Source organism: Doryrhamphus excisus, chromosome 2, assembly GCF_030265055.1.
Source record: "Doryrhamphus excisus isolate RoL2022-K1 chromosome 2, RoL_Dexc_1.0, whole genome shotgun sequence".
In the NCBI taxonomy this organism is placed as follows: domain Eukaryota; kingdom Metazoa; phylum Chordata; class Actinopteri; order Syngnathiformes; family Syngnathidae; genus Doryrhamphus; species Doryrhamphus excisus.
This window is the reverse complement of record NC_080467.1, coordinates 3,614,279-3,636,953: the sequence shown is the minus strand read 5'-3', so window position 1 is coordinate 3,636,953 and position 22,675 is coordinate 3,614,279. Positions and strand designations below refer to the sequence as shown.

Sequence of the window (22,675 nt, the reverse complement as noted above, 5' to 3'; positions counted from 1 at the left end):
ATAATTTTTTTACATTTTTTTATTTTTTGTCACGTACCGAAGTAAGTACAAAGTGATATGACCATAAATGACATAATGGTTACCATAGTAACCGTCAATATAGTGATATGTATAGCACATCATGACTGGTTTATCTTACTATGTCTCCTACATTGGCTACTAAGAGTATAAAGCTGACTGTAGGGGTGTTATTTCATGTTGATAAGGCTCTAATTTTTTCCCGAAGATTTTGGGTACTCTAACCAGGAAAATATTCAATTTGTAAATTGTCAGGAAGTGACCTCCACAGTTGGGTCTGGAGTCCTAAGAAGGGTTTCCTGTGCATGTTAGGGGGTCTGGATTAGTTATGGTTTAAAGCAGGGGTGTCATGGCTGTGCCACGGTAGGCTGAGACACCGCAGGTTGCAACACCTCGTTCAAATTCATGGATGACATCCGTACTGGAGAAAGTGCAGTGTCGTCATGGGACAGCCGGGAAGAGGAAAGTATTGGATGTAAAATGTGTTCAAGAATCTTCCCCTCTGCAGGTTTTATCCTGCCACATTCCTTTCCTGGTCAGTTCAGTGGAAGACTTCAAGGATCACATTCCCAGAGAGACGGACATGAAGGTATACACGTCACCATTCCGGTGTTTTCCCAAACGGCACTAAACACTCGACACATGCACCCAGGTGGCCATGAACGTGTACGAGCTGTCCTCAGCTGCAGGTTTACCCTGCGAGATCGATCCGGCGCTGGTGGTGGCGCTGTCGTCGCAGAAGAGCGGTGAGGGCCCCGACGCAGCCGAGCATCCGCAGACTCGCGTTCCTCCTAAATGTTTTTTTTTTCGCCGTTTTCTGTGTGCGCAGAGAACATCAGTCCAGAGGAGGAGTACAAGATTGCGTGTCTGCTGATGGTGTTTGTGGCCGTTTCCTTGCCAACACTGGCCAGCAACGTCATGTCGCAGTACAGCCCGGCCATCGAAGGTACTTGCTTTGAGATGTTAGCGTGATAGCATAGCAGCTAGGTCATACAAGCTATGTCTTTTAAATACGACAAAGTCTAGAAGAACATCACAGCGGGGTGACTAAAAATGCCTCGAAGGTCAAAACAAAGAGCAACCATGCAGTACAGAAGCGCGGACTTCGCCTCGTTGCGACACGTTCCAGGAAATGTAATTTACTGCTTGAGCGGCACGACGCCACGCCGCATGCAGATGAGTGCCGCGCGGTGGACTGACTGGCATTGATTGGTTACGGCGCACGGTGGCGCTCACAGAGCTCAGGCCGTGGCAAACTGGTTGAAGGTCGCCTCGTAATCATCACCTTGTGAAAAGTGACTGACTTTGTGGAGTCGTGGGACTCAGTGAAGGATGCTAGCAAGCGTGTCATTAGCCACGTTTACATGGACCCAAATATTCCAATTCCATTCGGGTTATTTGCTCAAACTGAAAGAATGTAACCTTTGTATACACCTCATTCCCAAAGAAAAGTGCCAATCCGAATGAATATATAATGGGAATATTCCTTTCCCCAATCCGATTGAGGTATCTTGTACCCGCTCAATCGGAAAAATTGTCAGACTGCGTTCTTCCTTGTGGTGTTTTTCTTCTTCTGTTGTTTATTGGCGGTTAGCAAGCAGCTTTAGTGTGCATTAGCGCCATCTGTGGAACAGAATCTAAACCCTTCTATACGCCATTCACAAGTCCACTTTTATTAAAAAAGAAAATACATATCTATAATAAAACATGTGCCGAGCTTAATTACAGTAAACCTCGGATATATCGGATTCAATTGTTCCCACTGGTTTTGTCCGATATAAGTGAAATCCGTTATTTGCGTATACCGGAAAATGTCAGTTTTACGCATATATCGGATTTATATCCGGTATATGTGTAAATCGTATTTTATCCGTTATAAAAAGGCACTTCCTTGACTATGTTTCCAATGTACCTGGACGCGCAGGCAATGCTGCAAATGACGTCGTATAGCGGCCTGTCACGATTCGGTGAATCGGAGCGCCACGATGCGGCCATCCGATATATGCGAGGGAAATTTAATGGAAATGCATTGGAACGGGACTGGAGATTTTGTCCGAAATAGGTGAAATCCGTTATAAAAAATCCGATATATGCAATGAATTTTTATTGGAAATGCATTACAGAAAAATTGGTTCATTTTTATCTGTCTGTTGTGAGCGAATTTCCGATATATCCGAGGTTTACTGTATAAAATATTAGCAAGATTGAACTTTATCTTTTCCTGTTCCCGGGTGTGTTCTTTCAGCAAATGCTGAGATATGACGTAACACGCAGCTCCAGACGTTCTTCAGTTTTAAAAATGGAGGCGAGCAATCAGCACTGGACTGCTACGGAAAGTTTGTTTTTGATTCAAACTAAATTCCAAGACTGGACAAAGGAAAAACTGGCAATACGGAGTTATTCCAACAAGTGAAAGAAAAACTTGAAGAAGTCTGTATCACGTGATGTTGGTGTTTACGTTTTACTGGGCATGCCTCATTGACTATTCTGGTTGATTATAGCGGCGCATGTAGACACGTGATTGTAATATTCCTTTCCATGTATACCATTGCTTTCGGAAAGGTCATTTGGAAAGAGAAAAACTCCTCATGTAAACGTGGCTTTGTGGCGTCGTAGGACTCGGTGAAGGATGCTAACAAGCGCGTCATTGTTCGAATCCTGCTGACATGCAGTGGTGTGAAAAGATTTAAGATTCTCCTCTATAAATGCCAACCATTTTAGTGAAACAGTATACCACATAGGCGGCACAGCGAGTGGTTAGCGTGCAGACCTCACAGCTAGGAGACCAGGGTTCAATTCCACCCTCAGCCATCTCTGTGTGGAGTTTGCATGTTCTCCCCGTGCATGCGTGGGTTTTCTCCGGGTACTCCGGTTTCCTCCCACATTCCAAAAACATGCTAGGTTAATTAGCGACTCCAAATTGTCCATAGGTATGAATGTGAGTGTGAATGGTTGTTTGTCTATATGTGCCCTGTGATTGGCTGGCGACCAGTCCAGGGTGTACCCCGCCTCTCGCCTAAAGACAGCTGGGATAGGCTCCAGCACCCCCCGCGACCCTCGTGAGGAAAAGCGGTAGAAAATGAATGAATTAATTATGTTTTGTAAATTTGAAGTGGTCAGATCGGAGCAGGAGGGGATAGAAAAGAAGAAAAAAGAAAACAGAGGGGGGGGAGTGCATTTTTAGACAAAATGTCTAAACAACGATGCCACAACGATGCTACTCCGGTTTCCTCCCACATTCCAAAAACATGCTAGGTTAATTAGCCACTCCAAATTGTCCATAGGTATGAATGTGAGTGTGAATGGTTGTTTGTCTATATGTGCCCTGTGATTGGCTGGCGACCAGTCCAGGGTGTACCCCGCCTCTCGCCTAAAGACAGCTGGGATAGGCTCCAGCACCCCCCGCGACCCTCGTGAGGAAAAAGCGGTAGAAAATGAATGAATGAATGAGTATACCACATAGCAGGCTGTAGAGTCTTCATGCAACCTCTTCTGCTGGCTGCCATGTACTGAATGACAAAGCCAGCGTTTGCTGCCCCCTGCAGGCCACTGTAACAACATCCACTGTCTGGCCAAGGCCATCAACCAGATCGCCGCCGCTCTCTTCACCATCCACAAAGGAAGCATCGAGGACCGGCTGAAGGAGTTCCTGGCTGTGAGGGAGACATTGAGTATCATAGCATATCATATCATATCATAGCATATTGCTAAGTCTGTCGCCTCTTGCCTTGTCTGTGTCCACGCGTGCAGCTGGCCTCCTCCAGCCTCTTGAAGATCGGCCAGGAGACGGACAAGATGACCACACGCAACAGAGAATCTGTCTACCTGCTGCTGGACATGGTCAGCTTTCTTCTTCCATCTTAAGGAGTATTATTGGGAGTATTCTATTGGCCAGCGCTAGCTTAGCACCAGCAGCTCCCTCACCACTCAATGCTTCTAAATGCATTGCTTTTCAATATAGGAGGTCATCGCTGTTGGGTATTGGATGGGTTTTTCAGTCATGCAAATACAATAGTAAGGCAATCAGATGGTGTAATGGTATGCAGTATTTGACACTGGTCGCTAGGTGGCAGTAATGTTACTTTGATGAGACTAGCCACTATTATTATATTATTATATAGTATATTATTATTATGTCTACTATATGGGGTAATAGGAGTGTAAATGTGACTATAGGGGTGTTATTTCATGTCTGGAGGGCTCTAATCATGTTTGAAAAGTGTATTTTCAAGGTGGTAAACAGGTTTTCTATGCCTTATTTTCTTTTACTATGTCTACTATATTGGGTAATAGGAGTGTAAAGGTGACTATAGGGGTGTTATTTAAAAACTACAGGGCTCTAATCATGTTAAAAGGTTTATTTAGAAGCTGGTAAACAGGTTTTCTATGCCTTATTTTCTTTTACTATGTCTACTATATTGGGTAATAGGAGTGTAAAGGTGACTATAGGGGTGTTATTTAAAAACTACAGGGCTCTAATCATGTTAAAAGGTTTATTTAGAAGCTGGTAAACAGGTTTTCTATGCCTTGTTTTCTTTTACTATGTCTACTATATTGGGTAATAGGAGTGTAAAGGTGACTATAGGGGTGTTATTTAAAAAACGACAGGGCTCTAATCATGTTAAAAGGTGTATTTAGAAGCTGGTAAACAGGTTTTCTATGTCTTTTTTTTACTATGTCTACTATGTTGGGTAATAGGAGTGTAAAGGTGACTATAGGGGTGTTATTTAAAAAAACGACAGGGCTCTAATCATGTTAAAAGGTGTATTTAGAAGCTGGTAAACAGTTTTTTTATGTCTTATTTTCTTTTACTATGTCTACTATGTTGGGTAATAGGAGTATAAAGGTGACTATAGGGGTGTTATTTCATGTCTGGAGGGCTCTAATCATGTTTGAAAAGTGTAGGTGGTAAACAGATTTTCTTGATACAGTTCCTCATTTAGGAATTAAATCATTTCACAAAGCAAAGGGGGACCTGTGATGCTCATGTTGGGCCCCCCAAAACCAAGCGTAAAAAGGCCCCCTTTACATTCAAATATGACTGAATTGCAGTAAAGGAGGGCCGACTATATTGTTTCTTATGTACGTCTACCTCAAACTGTACGTACGCAGCGCGGGATTTGGGTTACATAGGAGAACGTAAAGACTTGTGGTACATGTGCAAATGCTGATGGAAAGTTCTTTGTTCTGTCAAGATTGTCCAGGAGTCTCCGTTCCTCACCATGGACCTTCTGGAATCCTGCTTCCCCTACGTCCTCCTTCGGAACGCCTACCATGCCGTCTACAAGCAGAGCCTCAGCGCCAACGCATAGACACACACCGTCAGTACACACAGCTAAGGTGTACCCTTCCACAAAACACACACACACACTACACTAGCTGGATGAAGTTGGGGAACATGTTTATTTTTCTTTCTTTTTTCATGCTGTTGCTCGGGACAGCAGACATTTGGTCATACCAGGACACAAATCTGAGTGTATAGTATACATATATATATATACAGTATATATATTTAGTTGACACTAAAGAGCTGTGGTGACGGATGATCTTCTTGTGACGTGTTTAGTTATTTTGGTTGATGTTTACAACATGAATGCTGAATTCCGCCTGGTTGATCCGTGTAACATGGTGGTTTGTCTTTTCTAGCTCGTGCTAACATCGGCGCTAAAAGAACAAGCTATTTGATGTAAACGTGTCTGCTTGTAGCTTTTTCTTACTTTTTACGATGACCATTTGCCAAACGCGTTGACACTACACATGACATACTGTGGGAACAATCTGGGTGGGAGTGAAGGGGGGGGGGTCGTGCATTGCAAACCAGCTGCTCTTAATGACGGTTAAATAAAGTACATCTTTTTGTCGGCGTGGACTTTTAGCACTTTGTCAATGTGAGCAGTCCCCCCCCCCCCCACCGCCGCCGCCCCACCCCAGGCAGCTTAGGCCGACGGTGCTTGCTGCTCATTACAACCACCCCCCCCTACAAAAACATGTATATAAAGATGATAAGCTGACGCTGGGGTGGAGCGACCACAAAATCAAGGAAATGAGGCGTTTGAGGGATTTGTTGTGGAATGCTTGACATATACAAAACATTTTTGGACTGTGCTCTTCTGCTTCATTGTCAACACTATAAATCACATCAAACAATACGTTCCTCACCTTTTGTTGTCATTTCTCCACTCAAGCTGGCCTTTGAATGTTGCCATTGATTAGTAATGGTCATACAGTGTTTACATTGAGAGCATGCTACTTCCGTGCCGAGAGCGGATGTTTGTGTGCAATCGTTATTTAAACAAAAGTAGGCAGGTGCATCAATTCGGGCACGCTTGTTTTATTATTATTATTATTATATATCTTTAGCACTAATTATTGGAATACAACATTTGTTTGGTAAGCTCAATGACCCTTGACCTGTGAAGCCTATCATATATAGACTATATGTTTGTCTATATATTTGTCACATATAGACAAACACAACAATTTGGAGTCGCTAATTAACCTAGCATGTTTTTGGAATGCTAGGTTAATTAGCGACTCCAAATTGTCCATAGGTATGAATGTGAGTGTGAATGGTTGTTTGTCTATATGTGCCCCGTGATTGGCTGGCGACCAGTCTAGGGTGTACCCCCGCCTTACGCCCAAAGACAGCTGGGATAGGCTCCAGCACCCCCCGCGACCCTCGTGAGGAAAAGCGGTAGAAAATGAATGAATGAATGAATGTTTTTGGAATGTGGGATGAAACCGGAGAAATCCCACGCATGCATGGAGAGAACATGCAAACTCCACACAGAGATGGCCGAAGGTGGAATTGAACTTGGGTCTCCTAAGCTGTGTGGCCCGGGCACTAACCACTCGTTCGTTTTTATTTTGAAAGAAAGCATTCATTCATTCATTCATTTTCTACCGCTTTTCCTCACGAGGGTCGCGGGGGGTGCTGGAGCCTATCCCAGCTGTCTTCGGGCGTAAGGCGGGGTACACCCTGGACTGGTCGCCAGCCAATCACAGGGCACATATAGACAAACAACCATTCACACTCACATTCATACCTATGGACAATTTGGAGTCGCCAATTAACCTAGCATGTTTTTGGAATGTGGGAGGAAACCGGAGAAATCCCACGCATGCATGGAGAGAACATGCAAACTCCACACAGAGATGGCCGAAGGTGGAATTGAACTTGGGTCTCCTAAGCTGTGTGGCCCGGGCACTAACCACTCGTTCGTTTTTATTTTGAAAGAAAGCAGCGATGAAATATTCACATGGCTTTGCTAGCTACCATACACGTCAACTGCACATTTCGGAGTGGCCTTTTGTTGTGGCCAGTTTAGGGCACGCCTGTGCGATGATCATAATTCAAGTGGCAGATTTTCATGTGTGGTGTTGATTGACAAATGTGGGTTCAAAGGTCAGACTTGCAGCTTGAGATGAAATGCGAGTGCCAAGCGGGGGGCGGGAACAGGAGAGTGGTGGTGGCTATCGAGAAACAGAGTCAGGACTGGACGCCTCATTTTGGGAGTCACATGACACATCTGAAGGAGGGAAGGAAGGAAGAAAGGAAGGACGGACGGATGGATGGAAAAGACAAGTCCTGGTTAGCCAAGGTCGTCATCAACATTAGTTGACAATTAGTTTTTTACTAATACTAATTTTTACTAATTACTAATTTACAAATTTTTTACTAAAAGATTCCATTCATGAAACGAGACGTCGGGAAGAAACTAAGCGCCATCAATGATGGATGACCGCACTCGCGTAAAAGTGAACGTTGGCTTACCGGAGCTGTTGCTTGCTGCCGCTCCTCTCTCCTGATTGGCTAAAAGAAGCGCAGCCTCGTTCCCATTGGCTTCCTCCGGCCTGTTCCCATTGGTCCACAGGGAAGAACCGGGGTGTTGCTCCGCCTCGAGCTGAAGCTCTGAAAAGAGAACATCACCTCTAGTATTAGACACCTCAACTGCAAGGTCGGCCAAGGTCAAATGGAAATGAATGAAAACCATCAGAGATGAACCTTGGAAGAATACCAACTGTCATAACATGCTCTTATTTTGCTCATTTCCTCTTTCGTGTGCCGTTTCCTGTCAATTCTTTGCGCCAAATGATTCCTCAGGATGAAGTCAACGTGTCAACTCCAATCATGGGTGGACTTTAGCGTCTTCATCTTTCCCCATCTTGTCCCTTTCCCACAGATGTGAGCATGCCCACATCATCCATCAATGGAACAGTGGAGCTTCAGGTCGTGCAGGGGCGTCAAAGGGCCCCCTGGAACATCTATGTGGAGATGTTCCAGGGGGCAGCCCTCATGACTGAATGCCCTTTTGGGAATGTTGAAGCTCTACCTAGAACCCCCTTAAGATCCAACATGTATATTCTTTTATTCCAAACTATTCATTTGGGTCAAAGTGTTCAAGGTATTATTTATGGTCCATCAGCATGTTCTTCACAGTAGAAACAAAGCTCAGTCAACTTTGCTCTTCAGTGAAATATTTGTGTCTTATGATGCAGACAATAAATTCCTGCTTTGCTTTTGATGTTAATGTTGCTCGTGGAGCTGTTAGAACACACACACACACACACTCTGGATCGATCGAAGAAAAAGCTTTTAAGGTCTTCACTTCCTGCCTCGCTGAGTGCTGTGCTCACATCCAAGCACAATATTTGCTTTCCTCATCTTTTTGTGTACGTGCATCAAAACAAAAAAAGGTGAGGCATATTTCAAGAACATTTGGGGATTTCCTACTTTCAAGTTTTGTGTTATTATTAGTAATATCATTTAATTGTCCCATTCCATTGCTCCATTTGTTTACTTTTTTCAAATTTATATATTTTTTGTGATGATCTTATTGTTTGTTTGCTGGTTGATTTAATGTCTACAGGCTGCCAGGCCAATAAAAAAAGCGCTATGACCAGCAAACGCCGCCGGGCCGCATTTTGGAGCAACCATCGTTTGGCGTGTTAGCGTCTTGGTAGCGAGCGAGCCACGGAAGATAAAAGGGGAGTGGCATTCGAGAAGGCATTCGTGGTGTTGTAAACAGACAGGAAATAAAGACTGTACTACAAGCCGACCAATCGCTGCCTTCGTTTTTGCTGCAGAATGTTTTGGCGGGAAGAAAAAGCCACGCTTGTGTTCCTACACGTTTGTTGAAGTCGTTCAGCTAAAATACTGCAATACTGTGTCCCAAGTCACATATTTGGACAATTCATGAGGAAGGTGTTTATACCTTTCAAGGTGGGCGGGGCCAGGTTGCTCTGCTTTCTCTGAGCGCCATGTGATGTCTGCCAACAGGAGGCACATTTGTCACATACATGTACACACACTAGGCATAATTGCTTGTGTGTGTGTGTGTGTGTGCGCAACAACCTGAGCGCCTCCGCCGGCGTCGTGCTGATCTCCAACTTCTGTGGAAGACACAAGATGGCAGCACTGATTGCACTACTTTCATATTTCACAGTTTTTTTGTCACACTTCAATAACACACCTCAACACCAAATACACGATGACCCCCCCCGCCCCCCATTAAAACATACCCCAGATTAATTGAGATCTAACTGTAGAAAAGGTTCTAAAACCACACATGACCAAAACATGGAACAGTGGTGAACATTCTCAGGAGAGGCCGACCAACCGAAATGACACCAAGAGGTCACAAAAGACCCCACAACAACATCCAAAGACGTGCAGGCCTGACTTGCCTCAGTTAAGGTCAGTGTTCATGACTCCACCATAAGAAAGAGGTTCTACGACCAAAACCACTGCTGGACAAAAATACAGTAAACCTCGGATATATCGGACTCGGATATATTGGAAATTCGCTCACAATGGACAGATAAAAAAGAACCGATTTTTCTGTAATGCATTTCCAATAAAAATTCATTGCATATATCGGATTTTTTATAACGGATTTCGCCTATTTCGAACAAAATCTCCAGTCCCGTTCCAATGCATTTCCATTAAATTTCCCTCGCATATATCGGATGGCCGCATCGTGGCGCTCCGATTCGCCGAATCGTGACAGGCCGCTATACGACGTCATTTGAAGCGTTTGCAGCGTTGCCTGCGCGTCCAGGTACATTGGAAACATAGTCAAGGAAGTGCCTTTTTATAACGGATAAAATCCGATTTACGTATATATCGGATTTATATCCGGTATATGCGTAAAACGGACATTTTCCGGTATACGCATATAACGGATTTCGCTTATATCGGACAAAACCAGTGGGAACAATTGAATCCGATATATCCGAGGTTTACTGTACCATTTTGCCTGGGAAAACATCTTGATGATCCTCAAGACCTCTGGAATACTCTTTTGATTGAACTTTTAGGAAGGTGTGTGTCCCATTCCATCTGGCATTTCAGATAAAGAACAGTCAAACGTGGTGGTGGTAGTGTGATGGTCTGCATGAATCGTGCTGAAGGAGAATGTTGGGCCATCTTTGGGTGACCTCAAGCTGAAAGCAACGTGGCTCCTGCGGCAGGACAAATGATCCAAAACACAGCAGCAAGTCCACCAAAGCAAATGAAGACTTTGGATTGGCCTAGTCCAAGTCCTGAAGACTGAATCCTGTTGAGATGCTGTGGCATGACCTTCATGCTGGAAAAGCCTCCAATGTGGCTGAATGACAACAATGAGACTCATTGCAAGTTATCACAAAGGCTTGATTGCACTTGTTGCTGCTAAGGGTGGCCCAAGCACTTATTAGCTTCGAGTTGTGTTGTCATTGACTAATATTTACATTTATTTGATGATCCCAAATATTCAAATATGACAATCATGCAAGAGAAGAAGACACCAGGAATGGGACAAAGACTTTTTCACACCACTGTATATGAATTTGTCCTCACTCCGCTACAGTTTTTGAGGTTGGATCAATTGTTATCGAAGGTCAAACTTTTGTGTATCAACTACGGGGCGTTCAAGGACTGCCAAACAGAGTGTGACATCTCAGTAATCATTACCAAATTATCTTTTCTTTAGAAGAAATGTCATGAAAATACAATTACGTTTCAAAGATATTTTTTTTGATCTACTGCATACTGACTGAACTTGATGTTGTTTGTAAAGTCCTCAGAAGATGCCTGACTTAGCTGAGTTCACTAAATGGAACAGAGCCCATTGGTCCATCAGTCAGCTCTTGAGTGGAGGACACACACACACACACACACATGCATGATCAGCATCCATCAGTCCAGTCCTCACACTGACATCACTTCCCAAAAGATGCAGCTCCAATCTAATAAAGCTTCCATTATGGTTGACAACCCCCAAGCCTCCCCTCTTCTTCCTCCACACCTCTTGCTTTCTTTTTTTGGTTGTGCTCACATTCAAACCATTCTTTATTTACACCACCATGCTGCCAAGGTATGAAAGTGTGTGTTTGTGTGTCACCTGTACCGGGTTGTGTGTAGATTTGCAGCGTTGCAGGAGTGGGTCGTCGCCGACGGATCTGATGAAAAATACAAAACAGCAAACAGAAAAAACTGACTAACACACACACACATGTACACGCACACATGCACACTTGTGTACACACATACACATACTTTAAAGAAAGAATAAGCCGAGTGGACAAATGACTTGAGAGAAGTGGTGAGTTATGCGGCGGAATCTGTGAGCGTGTTTATCGGTCGACATCCAAAATGGACGCCAAAGCGTTCCTCGGTTAGCATACATTTCCTGGTTAGCTTACAATACGCCAGATGTGTTAGCAACACACACGGTGAGCCCAACTGCGCTGTCTTTGTTTTGATCCTGTTAGCTTTCTAACTTATGGAAACGGGAAGTCATAGCTGTCACTCGTCTATGATGTCATCAGGAGTAGACTCTGTAGTTCTTAACTGACTAACACAGTTACAGCAAATATGTTAACACAAAACACGTTTTTTATAGTTTTACATGCATCAAATATTTTTAACTAATGACCAGAAGGTCACATGAAGATTTAAGCTTACGTCATCGGAAGTACATTGGAGCTGCAAGTTGAAGTCCTTTTGCTTTGATGAAGTTTATGCATGACACCGCGACCTTCATGACAGAATCCTTCTCCAGCACTTTGGTGAATTAGGCAGCAGACCTGTAGTGGGGTGGTGAGACCCTGTTCGTCCATCTGCTGGTTCATGCGTTCTATTAAACCCTGAGTTGCGCCCACAATGCATGCTGGCAAGCTTTGACCAGTTTAGGTCCAACTCTTCCACGGTTTGGCGTACTTTGCCAAAAATATCCTCCTTGCACATCTCAGACTTTGCACTAACGTGCTCTACATCGGTTCTCATAAAGGGAGAATCCCGATACCGATATCAGATTTTTAGCCTGATATCGGGATGATAATTATCACTGGCCGATAGTATCGGACATCTCTAGTATATACTGTATATTGTACACTGTACAGTATATGCTATACTGTATATATTGGTATATTCTGTATATTGGTACTTTGTCCAACAGAAGACTTTCTCGTTGTTTTATTTTCATGCATGAGCAGTTCAAACCAGCATGTTGGACAAAGCCAGACAAAACCGACCCAGAAACACACACACACACACACACACACAAAGAGCACAGAACGAGTCGCCATGAAGCCCCCACAAAAAAAACGAGTCACTCACTTGCTCTGAGGCTTGAGGGTCCAAGTGGCTATTTAGCGGCGGCACAGCAAACTGGATCTTCTTTGGACTGCTGGGCTCCATTATGACAAACTGAGGCGCAGAAGAAAAAGAGAGAGAGAGAGTATGTTGATGGGAGGGGGGGCGTTAAAGAGGGAGTGGTCTCCTTTACACTGCCACAGTCCATTAGCCATAATTGGCAGTCACTGCAGCTTTTCTTCACAACAACAAGTCAACAACTCGGACTGCTGTGTTGTTGCTTGTCTATGACGATAACATTGTCATCATTATTATTATTATTATTATGGGAATGCTCAAAGCGTTTTCGGTCGCTATTGATAACATTTATCCATTTGCAACCACTTAAAATTTTCCATTAGTGCATCACTTTGTAGCTTAGTAGATAAAGTACGTGATTTCCAACCCAAAGGTTGGAAAGGTTCAATTCCCCTTCTGCACTGCAAGAAAGGGCTAGCCAAATATAAAAAAAACACAAGATTATTGAAATGATCTGTCCATGCAGCTTGGTAAGAAATCTTAAATTAAGATTTTTATATCTAGAAATACGCAGGACCGAAACCTATATTTAAGATTTTTAGGCCTAAAAACAATCAGGACCTTGAAGATGGAAATAAATACTTATTTTCTGCGTTGTTAAAATTGATAAAAAAGTGAAATACACAGTGATAGGGTGGGGTGAGCGGAAATTGAACTGCCAACCTTCCACTTTCTGAGCAACCTGTTCTACCTCCTGTGTCACAGCCTTGCTGATAGATGACTATGTATATGTAGTTTATGTAGCAATAGTCATTTCTGATGCTGAATAAATCATAAAATAACTGAATAAATTATGGCATTTAACATTTTTTTATGTAGGAGGAAAGTGGCATACGTGGAAAAAACCCACGCACACACATGGGGAGAATATGCAATCTTCACAGGGAGAGCGGAGTCCAAGCGGAGATTCCAACCCAGGTCTTCTCCATCTCTTGACTGTGTGGCCTTCATGCTAATCACTGTATGGAGTCCATTGGCCCCCACTTGGTGCAGTACCACCTGAGAAGGTGCATGGTGGTTTATTCTGCAGAAGGGGAAAGACAGTTGAAGCAGAATCTTTAGTCTCCTCCTCAAGGATGGCACAGAAGCATAGATCTACAAAAGGTTATCAGGACTTTATTCACGGTTAATGAGAAGCTTTTGACAAGGAATTACCATTGGAGAAACTTGTTTTTGGAGACAGAAGCAAATTGCCATAAGAAAGCAGAGTTTGTTTCCATTCTATTCCATTCTCCTCCAAGTCCCGGTCGTGGGGGCAGCAGTTTCAGAGGGAAGCCCAGACTTCCCAGTCCCCAGCCACGTCCCCCCAGGCCAGCTATGAGACATAATCCACCCCCCCCCCCATTATATTCTGTATTATATTCTTAAAATGCATATTTCCTACTTATTTGTAGGTATAAAAATCTTAAATCTAGGATTTCATTCATTCATTGAAGTCGTTTTTTCCCCAAAATCTAGTCTTTTTATCTTAAATTGGCCCAGCCGTTTTTTACAGTGTACAAAGTGAGACAAAATGGCGTACCTGATGGAAGTACCGCAAATATGTTGCAGTCAAAATGTAGCTGAATAACGTACTCCTACACAGATTACAACACAAGACAAATAATAAGAAATCAAGTTTTAAACTATAAATATACGTTTCTGAAGCCATACACATACCTTTCTCTTACATCGAGTTAGCTAGCAATAGGGGAAGTAGAAAGGAATGGCGCGAACTTCTAATAAGAGGTGTTACATTAATTAGAGCAGTAGGGGGTACACAGTGACGTTATTGACGTTCCACATTAACATGACAATACAAACACATCAGGTATTACTTGAAAATATACATTTGTTTAATTATAACATTAACATTTTAAGTATTTACAATATTATTCACTTTGTTAAACACACATACACATATATAACTTAGTATTGTCTTCAGTTGAGTAAATATATTATGGAGCAGAGAGTCGTAATAATTAGTGTTTTTTCACTTTGTGTCCAGCAGGTGCCGACAGTGAGTCGCTTCTGTCATTGGTACCGTAGAGGAAGACTGCTAGCTTGTGTCAGCCTCAGCACCGTTGGGCACGTCTCCCCCCCTCCATCCTTGGCATCCACTGCGGAACATCGACCATCGGCCTGTCTTCCTGCCGTCGCCTTCTTCAGCAGCAGCAGCACACCAGCCAGGCCGCCATGGATAACTCCGGCAAAGAGAAGGAGGCCATGCAGCTGATGGCTGAAGCAGACAAGAAGGTCAAAGCGTCTGGATCGTTCCTGGGTGGAATGTTCGGGTAAATTACCGCGCGAATGTGTGTGTTATTGTTGTGGGGGGGAAGGGAGGGGGGTCGTCGAACATAAGTATCTATTTATACACCCTAGCGCTTGATAAACGTGTCAAGTGAGCGTCTGTCACGACGATGACATTGTAATCATTAACCATTTAACGATCTTTGATCATTTTCCACAGTCGTCAATGTAATACGATCACGTGATCATCCTCTAGCGGTGACGTGGTGACCTTACTGACCAGCAAACACTTGACACCATCCAAACCATCACACACTCCCATCCGTACGGGGGTGGGAGTGGATGTGAGGCCGGCCTGGAGACGCAGGGAGGCCCGGGGAGAGGCTCACTCGCAGGACGTTTTGCTTTCACGCAAAGGGGGCGGGGCTAATGAGCATCATCATATATCTGGTGCCACGCTGCAAAATATGCGACAGGATATACTATTTGGGGAAATCAGATGATGATCCAACCATGTGGTTTTCTCTAAGGAGAGGTGCCACGTTTGACTTTGGATCAAATCTGTCGATGTTGATATCCATGTACGAGTGAGACCTCATCAACAAGCACGGTTACAAGCTCTCCTTATATTAACTATGTCATTTTCTATAAATTATGACTTGTCATGTAAATCTATCAGCATAATGGCCGCTAATTGTAACAATTATACAATATTACGGCTGCACGGTGATCGAGTGGTTAGCACACAGACCTCGCGGCTAGGAGACCAGGGTTCAATTCCATGTTCTCCCGGTGCTTCTCCGGGTACTCCGGTTTCCTCCCACATTCCAAAAACATGCTAGGTTAATTAGCGACTCCAAATTGTGTCCCCCATGTGTACCCCGCCTCTCTTACCGCTTTTTCCTCACGAGGGTCGCGGGGGTGCTGGAGCCTATCCCAGCTGTCTTCAGGCGAGTCTGGTCTTCTTGGACTGGTCTTCCAGCCAATCACAGGGCACATATAGACAAACAACCATTCACACTCACATTCATACCTATGGACAATTTGGAGTCGCTAATTAACCTAGCATGTTTTTGGAATGTGGGAGGAAACCGGAGTACCCGGAGAAAACCCACGCATGCACGGGGAGAACATGCAAGAACTCCACACAGAGATGGCCGAGGGTGGAATTGAACCCTGGTCTCCAAGCTGGTAGGTCTGCGCGCTAACCACTCGACCGCCGTGCTGCCCAGTATACAAAATTATTAATATTAATATTGCAGTATGTTAATATGTTGTCAAGAGAGTGTGATGAGTTGATCTGTAAATAGATGGCGTGTCCTCAAAACTGAACGACAATCCAAAATGGGTCACATCTGTTTTTTTTTTTTTTTTGCTGCAACCTACTTTTTTATGCGAAAAGATGATGTTTGTTCATTCATTCATTTTCTACCGCTTTTTCCTCACGAGGGTTGCGGGGGGTGCTGGAGCCTATCCCAGCTGTCTTCGGGCGAGAGGCGGGGTACACCCTGGACTGGTCACCAGCCAATCACAGGGCACATTTAGACAAACAACCATTCACACTCACATTCATACCTATGGACAATTTGGAGTCGCTAATTAACCTAGCATGTTTTTGGAATGTGGGAGGAAACCGGAGTACCCGGAGAAAACCCACACATGCACGGGGAGAACATGCAAACTCCACACAGAGATGGCCGAGGGTGGAATTGAACCCTGGTCTCCTAGCTGTGAGGTCAGCGCGCTAACCACTCAACCACCGTGCCGCCCAGATGATGTTTGTGTCAACTCCAAAATATGACGAAGCCATGAAGGACATGTTCTGTGTTACAGTGGAAACCACAAAGTGGAGGACGCCTGTGAGATGTACGCCAGAGCAGCCAACATGTTCAAGATGGCCAAGAACTGGAGCGGTTGGAGCCTACACACACACACACACACACACACACACTTTGGGGATGGGCACCTAAGTCAGAAGATGTATAATTGATCTATAATTAATATATATATATATATATATATAATTGATCCTCCATCATTTAATGTATTTGAATAGATCAATTATTATTATGTGTGATCTTATTATTATGTGTAGCTGCTGGCAATGCGTTCTGCCAGGCGGCCCGGCTCCACATGCAGCTTCAGAACAAACTGGACTCTGCCACCAGCTTCGTGGATGCGGGCAACGCTTACAAGAAGGCCGACCCACAGGGTGAGAACATCTTCATTGTTCTTCTTGACTGCTTCTTCTTGCCAGATATAGTAGTTCCCCCGTGGAAACATGCAGTGTTTGTCTCCCTCCAGAGGCCATCAACTGTCTAAATCAGGCCATCGATATCTACACTGATATGGTAAGCCCCGCCCCTTGCAGTCGTACCATGTGACAGGTACCCCACGGTATGGTATTGTCTCTACTTTGGTATGTCAGTACGGGTTTTTGTGTGTGTAAAGAACAATTATTTTCCCCCAAAATTCTCTTTTTATTATATTTTGTTTTTATTATTTATTATTATTATTATTATTATTGTTGTTGTTGTTGTTATTTTATTTATTATTTCATCAGTCAGTACGGGTTTTTGTGTGTGTAAAGAGCAATTATTTTTCCCCAAAATTGTCTTTTTATTATATTTTGTTTTTATTATTTATTATTCTCATTATTATTATTATTATTATTATTTTATTTATTATTTTATCAGTCAGTACGGGTTTTTGTGTGTTTAAAGAGCAATTATTTTCCCCCAAAATTATCTTTTTATTATATTTTGTTTTTATTATTTATTATTATTATTTATTATTATTATTATTGTTGTTGTTGTTGTTGTTATTATTATTATTATTATTATTATTATTATTATTATTATTTTATTTATTATTTCATCAGTCAGTACGTGTTTTTGTGTGTGTAAAGAGCAATTATTTTTCCCCAAAATGGTCTTTTTATTATATTTTGTTTTTATTATTTATTATTATCATTATTATTATTATTGTTATTATTTTATTTATTATTTTATCAGTCAGTACGGGTTTTTGTGTGTGTAAAGAGCAATTATTTTTCCCCAAGATTGTCTTTTTATTATATTTTTGTTTTTATTATTATTATTATTATTATTATTATTATTATTATTATTATTATTATTATTATTATTATTATTATTATTATTATTCAATGAAATTGCAAATTACTGGCTGGTCATTCTCCAATAAATTAATATATGAAACAAACAGGCAACAGTAGACAACAACGGACGATAGACCTGATAGATCCGAACCCCCATCCGGGCAAGGAAAAACTCAAAACCCATTTGGGGTCCACAGATGGAAGTAATCCCCCTTCCACGATGACCAGGCTGCAATGGATGTCGAGTGGGCAACATACAGTATGACACAATGAAGTATATACAAAGAAAATTCAAGTAGCATCATAGTCCAGTTCCATTGGAATTGGTCAGCTGCGGGTCTTGGGATGATCATCAGCCAAAGCGGGGCCCTCCCTAAGAGCTGGACCACCTCAGATGATTTCCAATTCTGTCCGGTCAAGTTCCAAACAGCAGCAACCTCTGAAAATCTAAAATATTAAACAGAAGGGGGCTAAGCACGGATCCTTGTGGAACTCCGCAAGTGACACCACAGTATTCTCATAAACTATACGACGCGTCGGATCCCTGAGATCAGATCTAAGCCAGACCAGTAACACAAGTATGCGTTTGAAGGCTTTCCAGTAGGATGGAGTGATGGAGGGTATCAAGTAATAACAATGTTGAGGTGACACCATCCATGGATACAAGAAGATCATTTGTCACTTTAGCAAGGGCTGAATCAGTGAAGTGGTTCATCCTAAAACCGAATCAATGCCGTCTTGAAAGCTGCGATAGATTGAAGGAGCTAAAATTGGAAACTTTGGGAATTTTTCTGTACCGCTAAATCAAGGAGAACATCTGCGGTTGAATATCGCCTACGTGATGTGAAGGTCTGGTGGTGTTTCTCCTCTGCAGGGTCGCTTCACCATCGCGGCCAAGCACCACATCACCATCGCGGAAGTTTACGAGTCAGAGCTGGTGGACATCGAGAAGGTATCATGTTGATGTACTTCATGTTCATGTTCATGTATTTCATGTACTTTTTAACCATCAGGCCATCGCACACTACGAGCAGGCGGCAGACTACTACAAAGGAGAGGAATCAAACAGGTACAATTCGGTGCCGTGGAGCCAGACACACTGGAACGAGGTTTGCAGGTTTGAGTCCTCTGTCTGCCTTTCAGCTCGGCCAATAAGTGTCTCCTGAAGGTGGGGCATTACAGCGCTCAGTTGGAGCAGTACCAGAAAGCCATCGAGATCTACGAGCAGGTACTTGACTAGAACCTCCGAGTTTAGTGATACAAAGTGAAGAACGCGGTGCATTGGTGGAAATGTGTTTGATTTCCGAGAATATGAGTTGACGTTGTGTGTTTTATGTGTGTCAGGTCGCTATGAGCACCATGGACAATCCTCTGTTGAAGTACAACGCTAAGGAGTACTTCTTCAAGGCTTCGTTGTGTCACTTCATCGTGGACGAGCTCAATGCCAAGGTCACACTCTAACTCCTACTTCACATTCTAACTCCTTACATTAAAGCGGCGAAGATGCTCATGGTTGCGTTTGTAACCACACTAGCATGCTAAACTAAGCTAGCCCCACTAGCGTCAAGCTAGCCTTCGCCGGCTTTTATCATCATTTCAACCTGTTTCGTTTGGGAGTGGTATATATAAATATAAATATAAATATAAATATAAATATAAATATAAATATAAATATAAATATAAATATAAATATAAATATAAATATAAATATAAATATAAATATAAATATAAATATAAATATAAATATAAATATAAATATAAATATAAATATAAATATAAATATAAATATAAATATAAATTATAAATATATAAATTATAAATACATTATAAATATATTATATATATATAAAACACTGTAGAATAAATCTAGAAATATAAATATATATTTATAATATAAATATATAAATTATAAATATATGTATATAAATTACAAATAAATATAAATATAAATATAAATATATAAATTATAAATACATTATAAATATATTATATATATATAAAACACTAGAATAAATCTAGAAATATAAATATATATTTATAATATAAATATATAAATTATAAATATATGTATATAAATTACAAATAAATGATAAATATATAATATAAATATAAATACTATAATATAAATATATTATAATATAAATATATCTATAAATCTCGAGGCTAGTACTAAAGAACAAGACTAGAGCTGCAGCTATGTAATATTTTAGTAATCGAGTATTCTAGTGAAATGTTTGTCAATTAAACAATTATTCGGAAAAAAACATATTTTTTAAAATTAAACTTTGCACTAAATAATGAAATCAATTTTTTTTAGATTATTTATTATAATAAAATTTTATTTAGATAATCAAGCGTTTTATTTCTTAAATGGACATGGTGCATTGTGTAACTAGTGGGTATTTTTATGACTATAAATACTATGCAGTCCTTGCGGGAGTCTAATTAGTGTGAATGAAGCAGGCAAACAAAGATTATGTTTAAATGAAATGGCCATAGGGGTGTTATTTTATGTCTACAGGGCTCTAATAATGTTAATGTGTATTTAGAAGGTATTAGACAGCTTTTTTATGCTCTAACAACAGATGTGTGTGTGTGTGTGTGTGTGTTTAGTTGGCCATTGAGAAGTACGAGGAGATGTTTCCTGCGTTCTCAGACTCAAGAGAGCTGAAACTGTTAAAGGTAAATGTCAAAGTCAACAGGTCATTTATAGCATCCTAAAAAAAAAACAACAATCCTGTTGAGTTTTATTTGCCAACGTCGAAATAATCTCACTGGATCTTCTTGGCACAGAAACTTCTGGAGGCCCACGAGGAGCAGAACAGCGAGGCGTTCACCGAGGCCGTCAAGGAGTTTGACTCGGTGTCCCGCCTGGACCAGTGGCTCACCACCATGCTGCTCCGCATCAAGAAGACCATCCAAGGAGACGCCGGTGACCTGAAATAGAGTAGGAGGGAGGGTCCACGGGAGGGAGGGTGGAAGGTATTTTGGGGTAAAAGACAAGACTGATGGAGGTTAAACTTGTACATATCAGTCTGCATGTGACCCCCGCCCCCCTCCCCATCACCCCCAACAAGCTAAGCACCACCTTTAGAGCACCCAGTGTGTTCCTGCTGACAGTATTGTAACTTTCATCCACACCAGTATGAACGAACGAGTGTACGTATGTGTGTTAAATAATTTGATGGAAAAGTGAACAGATTGTAAGGAATATGTATTTATTGTCCATACGGAAACTATTTATTGGTTATTCTGGTGCTCGGTGTCACGCTTGGTCTTAATGTTTTAGCTCTCATCACCTTCCTCCACCACCACTTTGGGTTGGCTGCATCGAGCCGGCGTGAGTGTGTGCAGCTCGCCTTCAAGCGACCGTCTCGGGCCTCGTTTGTGCATGTCTGTGCTCATGTTGATGTTGTTGTATTCTGTGTTGTCATGCTAATGTGTGCAAAAACACACCCGTACTTTGGTATTGTTTGTGTGCAACTGATAAAAACGTACCTTGAAATAATAAATACCCTGTCATGCAAAACTACTGTCTTCTCAGCCAATCACTTTAGTATTATACTACAATATATTCATTGAAAATATGAATCTATGAAAACAATATTTGAGGAAACATACAGGCTTCTGTTTTTTATCATCATTTGATTAGTTTTCTCAATTTTAATTTAATTTTTAATTTATAATTTATTGTTTTTCCGTTTTCGCCTTGTTTTGTTTGTTTCCCTTTTATCTCACAATGATTGGTCATCATCTTCAACGTGATTGGACGAGGGGCGGGATCTGGAATGCATGGGTGGGACTACTGGGCCTCTATAGCCTATCATAGGGCCACTGGCCCAGGCATTCTTTTGACAGACAAGCCCCACTGCTCTTCTAAAAAGGTTAATTCAAGACGTCTCTCGATGTTAAGTAGCTTTTTTTATTTTCATGTGCACCGCCTTTTTCTTTTTTTTTTCATTTTCGCTTTGTTTTGCTTGTTTGTCTTTTAATCGCACAATGATTGGTCATCGTCCTCAAGGTGATTGGACGAGGGGCGGGGTCTGGAATGCATGGGTGGGACTACTGGGTCTCTGTAGCCTATCATAGGGCCACTGGCCCGGGCATTCTTTTGACAGACAAGCCCCACTGCTCTTCTAAAAAGGTTAATTCAAGACGTCTCTCGATGTTAAGTAGCTTTTTTTATTTTCATGTGCACCGCCTTTTTCTTTTTTTTCCATTTTCGCTTTGTTTTGCTTGTTTGTCTTTTAATCGCACAATGATTGGTCATCGTCCTCAAGGTGATTGGACGAGGGGCGGGGTCTGGAATGCATGGGTGGGACTACTGGGTCTCTGTAGCCTATCATAGGGCCACTGGCCCGGGCATTCTTTTGACAGACAAGCCCCACTGCTCTTCTAAAAAGGTTAATTCAAGACGTCTCTCGATGTTAAGTAGCTTTTTTTATTTTCATGTGCACCGCCTTTTTCTTTTTTTTCCATTTTCGCTTTGTTTTGCTTGTTTGTCTTTTAATCGCACAATGATTGGACATCATCCTCAACGTGATTGGACGAGGGGCGGGGTCTGGAATGCATGGGTGTGACTACTGGGTCTCTATAGCCTATCATAGGGCCACTGGCCCGGGCATTCTTTTGACAGACAAGCCCCACTGCTCCCC

General features: G+C 42.1%; 3 protein-coding genes across 15 annotated transcripts in view; 2 read left to right on the top strand and 1 right to left on the bottom strand.

The window, feature by feature from the left end:
* nckap1 (NCK-associated protein 1) overlaps positions 1-6,443 on the top strand; it is a 33,050-nt gene extending 26,607 nt beyond the window's left edge. For 2 of the 5 annotated variants that reach the window (XM_058063533.1, XM_058063555.1), the window contains 6 exons: positions 527-607; positions 671-764; positions 848-964; positions 3,564-3,673; positions 3,769-3,858; positions 5,214-6,442. In XM_058063533.1, the coding sequence (XP_057919516.1) occupies positions 527-607; positions 671-764; positions 848-964; positions 3,564-3,673; positions 3,769-3,858; positions 5,214-5,330 (609 nt within the window). In that variant the 3' untranslated portion in view covers positions 5,331-6,442. Of the gene's footprint in view, positions 1-526; positions 608-670; positions 765-847; positions 965-3,563; positions 3,674-3,768; positions 3,859-5,213 lie in introns of all 5 variants that reach the window. The other 3 variants (XM_058063524.1, XM_058063540.1, XM_058063548.1) reach the window with 3 other exon arrangements.
* A 600-nt stretch (positions 6,444-7,043) lies between these two features.
* LOC131110492 (protein phosphatase 1 regulatory subunit 1C-like) lies at positions 7,044-14,401 on the bottom strand. 8 transcript variants are annotated; one of them, XM_058063679.1, is made up of 10 exons: positions 14,333-14,396; positions 14,196-14,250; positions 13,829-13,988; positions 13,532-13,697; positions 12,620-12,709; positions 11,403-11,460; positions 9,374-9,411; positions 9,234-9,288; positions 7,793-7,930; positions 7,044-7,547 (listed from the first exon to the last, which is right to left on the bottom strand). In XM_058063679.1, exons 4-10 carry the CDS (start codon positions 13,622-13,624, stop codon positions 7,492-7,494), a joined length of 528 nt encoding a protein of 175 aa, XP_057919662.1. In that variant the 5' UTR covers positions 13,625-13,697; positions 13,829-13,988; positions 14,196-14,250; positions 14,333-14,396; the 3' UTR covers positions 7,044-7,491. The 8 variants fall into 8 exon arrangements, with proteins under 8 accessions (XP_057919662.1, XP_057919653.1, XP_057919689.1 ...); XM_058063670.1 differs by lacking the exon at positions 13,829-13,988 and having other exon boundaries at positions 14,333-14,400; XM_058063706.1 differs by lacking the exon at positions 13,829-13,988 and having other exon boundaries at positions 11,409-11,460; positions 14,333-14,400.
* A 293-nt stretch (positions 14,402-14,694) lies between these two features.
* On the top strand, positions 14,695-21,549 carry napba (N-ethylmaleimide-sensitive factor attachment protein, beta a). 2 transcript variants are annotated; one of them, XM_058063635.1, is made up of 10 exons: positions 14,695-14,946; positions 16,736-16,815; positions 16,998-17,114; positions 17,207-17,253; positions 18,895-18,972; positions 19,034-19,089; positions 19,164-19,248; positions 19,365-19,469; positions 20,634-20,702; positions 20,814-21,549. In XM_058063635.1, the coding sequence occupies exons 1-10, from the start codon at positions 14,849-14,851 to the stop codon at positions 20,964-20,966; spliced, it is 888 nt and encodes a 295-aa protein (XP_057919618.1). In that variant the 5' UTR covers positions 14,695-14,848; the 3' UTR covers positions 20,967-21,549. The 2 variants fall into 2 exon arrangements, with proteins under 2 accessions (XP_057919618.1, XP_057919622.1); XM_058063639.1 differs by lacking the exons at positions 14,695-14,946; positions 16,736-16,815; positions 17,207-17,253 and having other exon boundaries at positions 17,007-17,114.
* The last annotated feature ends 1,126 nt before the right edge of the window (positions 21,550-22,675 follow it).

Coding starts and splice junctions, on each gene's coding strand:
- napba (XM_058063635.1), top strand. CDS start 14,849: ATGGATAACTCCGGCAAAGAGAAGGAGGCCATGCAGCTGATGGCTGAA. Junction 14,947..16,735: donor TTCCTGGGTGGAATGTTCGG/GTAAATTACCGC, acceptor TCTGTGTTACAG/TGGAAACCACAAAGTGGAGG. Junction 19,249..19,364: donor CCATCGAGATCTACGAGCAG/GTACTTGACTAG, acceptor TATGTGTGTCAG/GTCGCTATGAGCACCATGGA.
- LOC131110492 (XM_058063688.1), bottom strand. CDS start 13,624: ATGAAGGCCACACAGTCAAGAGATGGAGAAGACCTGGGTTGGAATCTC. Junction 12,710..13,531: donor AGATTGCATATTCTCCCCAT/GTGTGTGCGTGG, acceptor TCTGCGCCTCAG/TTTGTCATAATGGAGCCCAG. Junction 9,412..11,402: donor CTACACACAACCCGGTACAG/GTGACACACAAA, acceptor TGTCTTCCACAG/AAGTTGGAGATCAGCACGAC.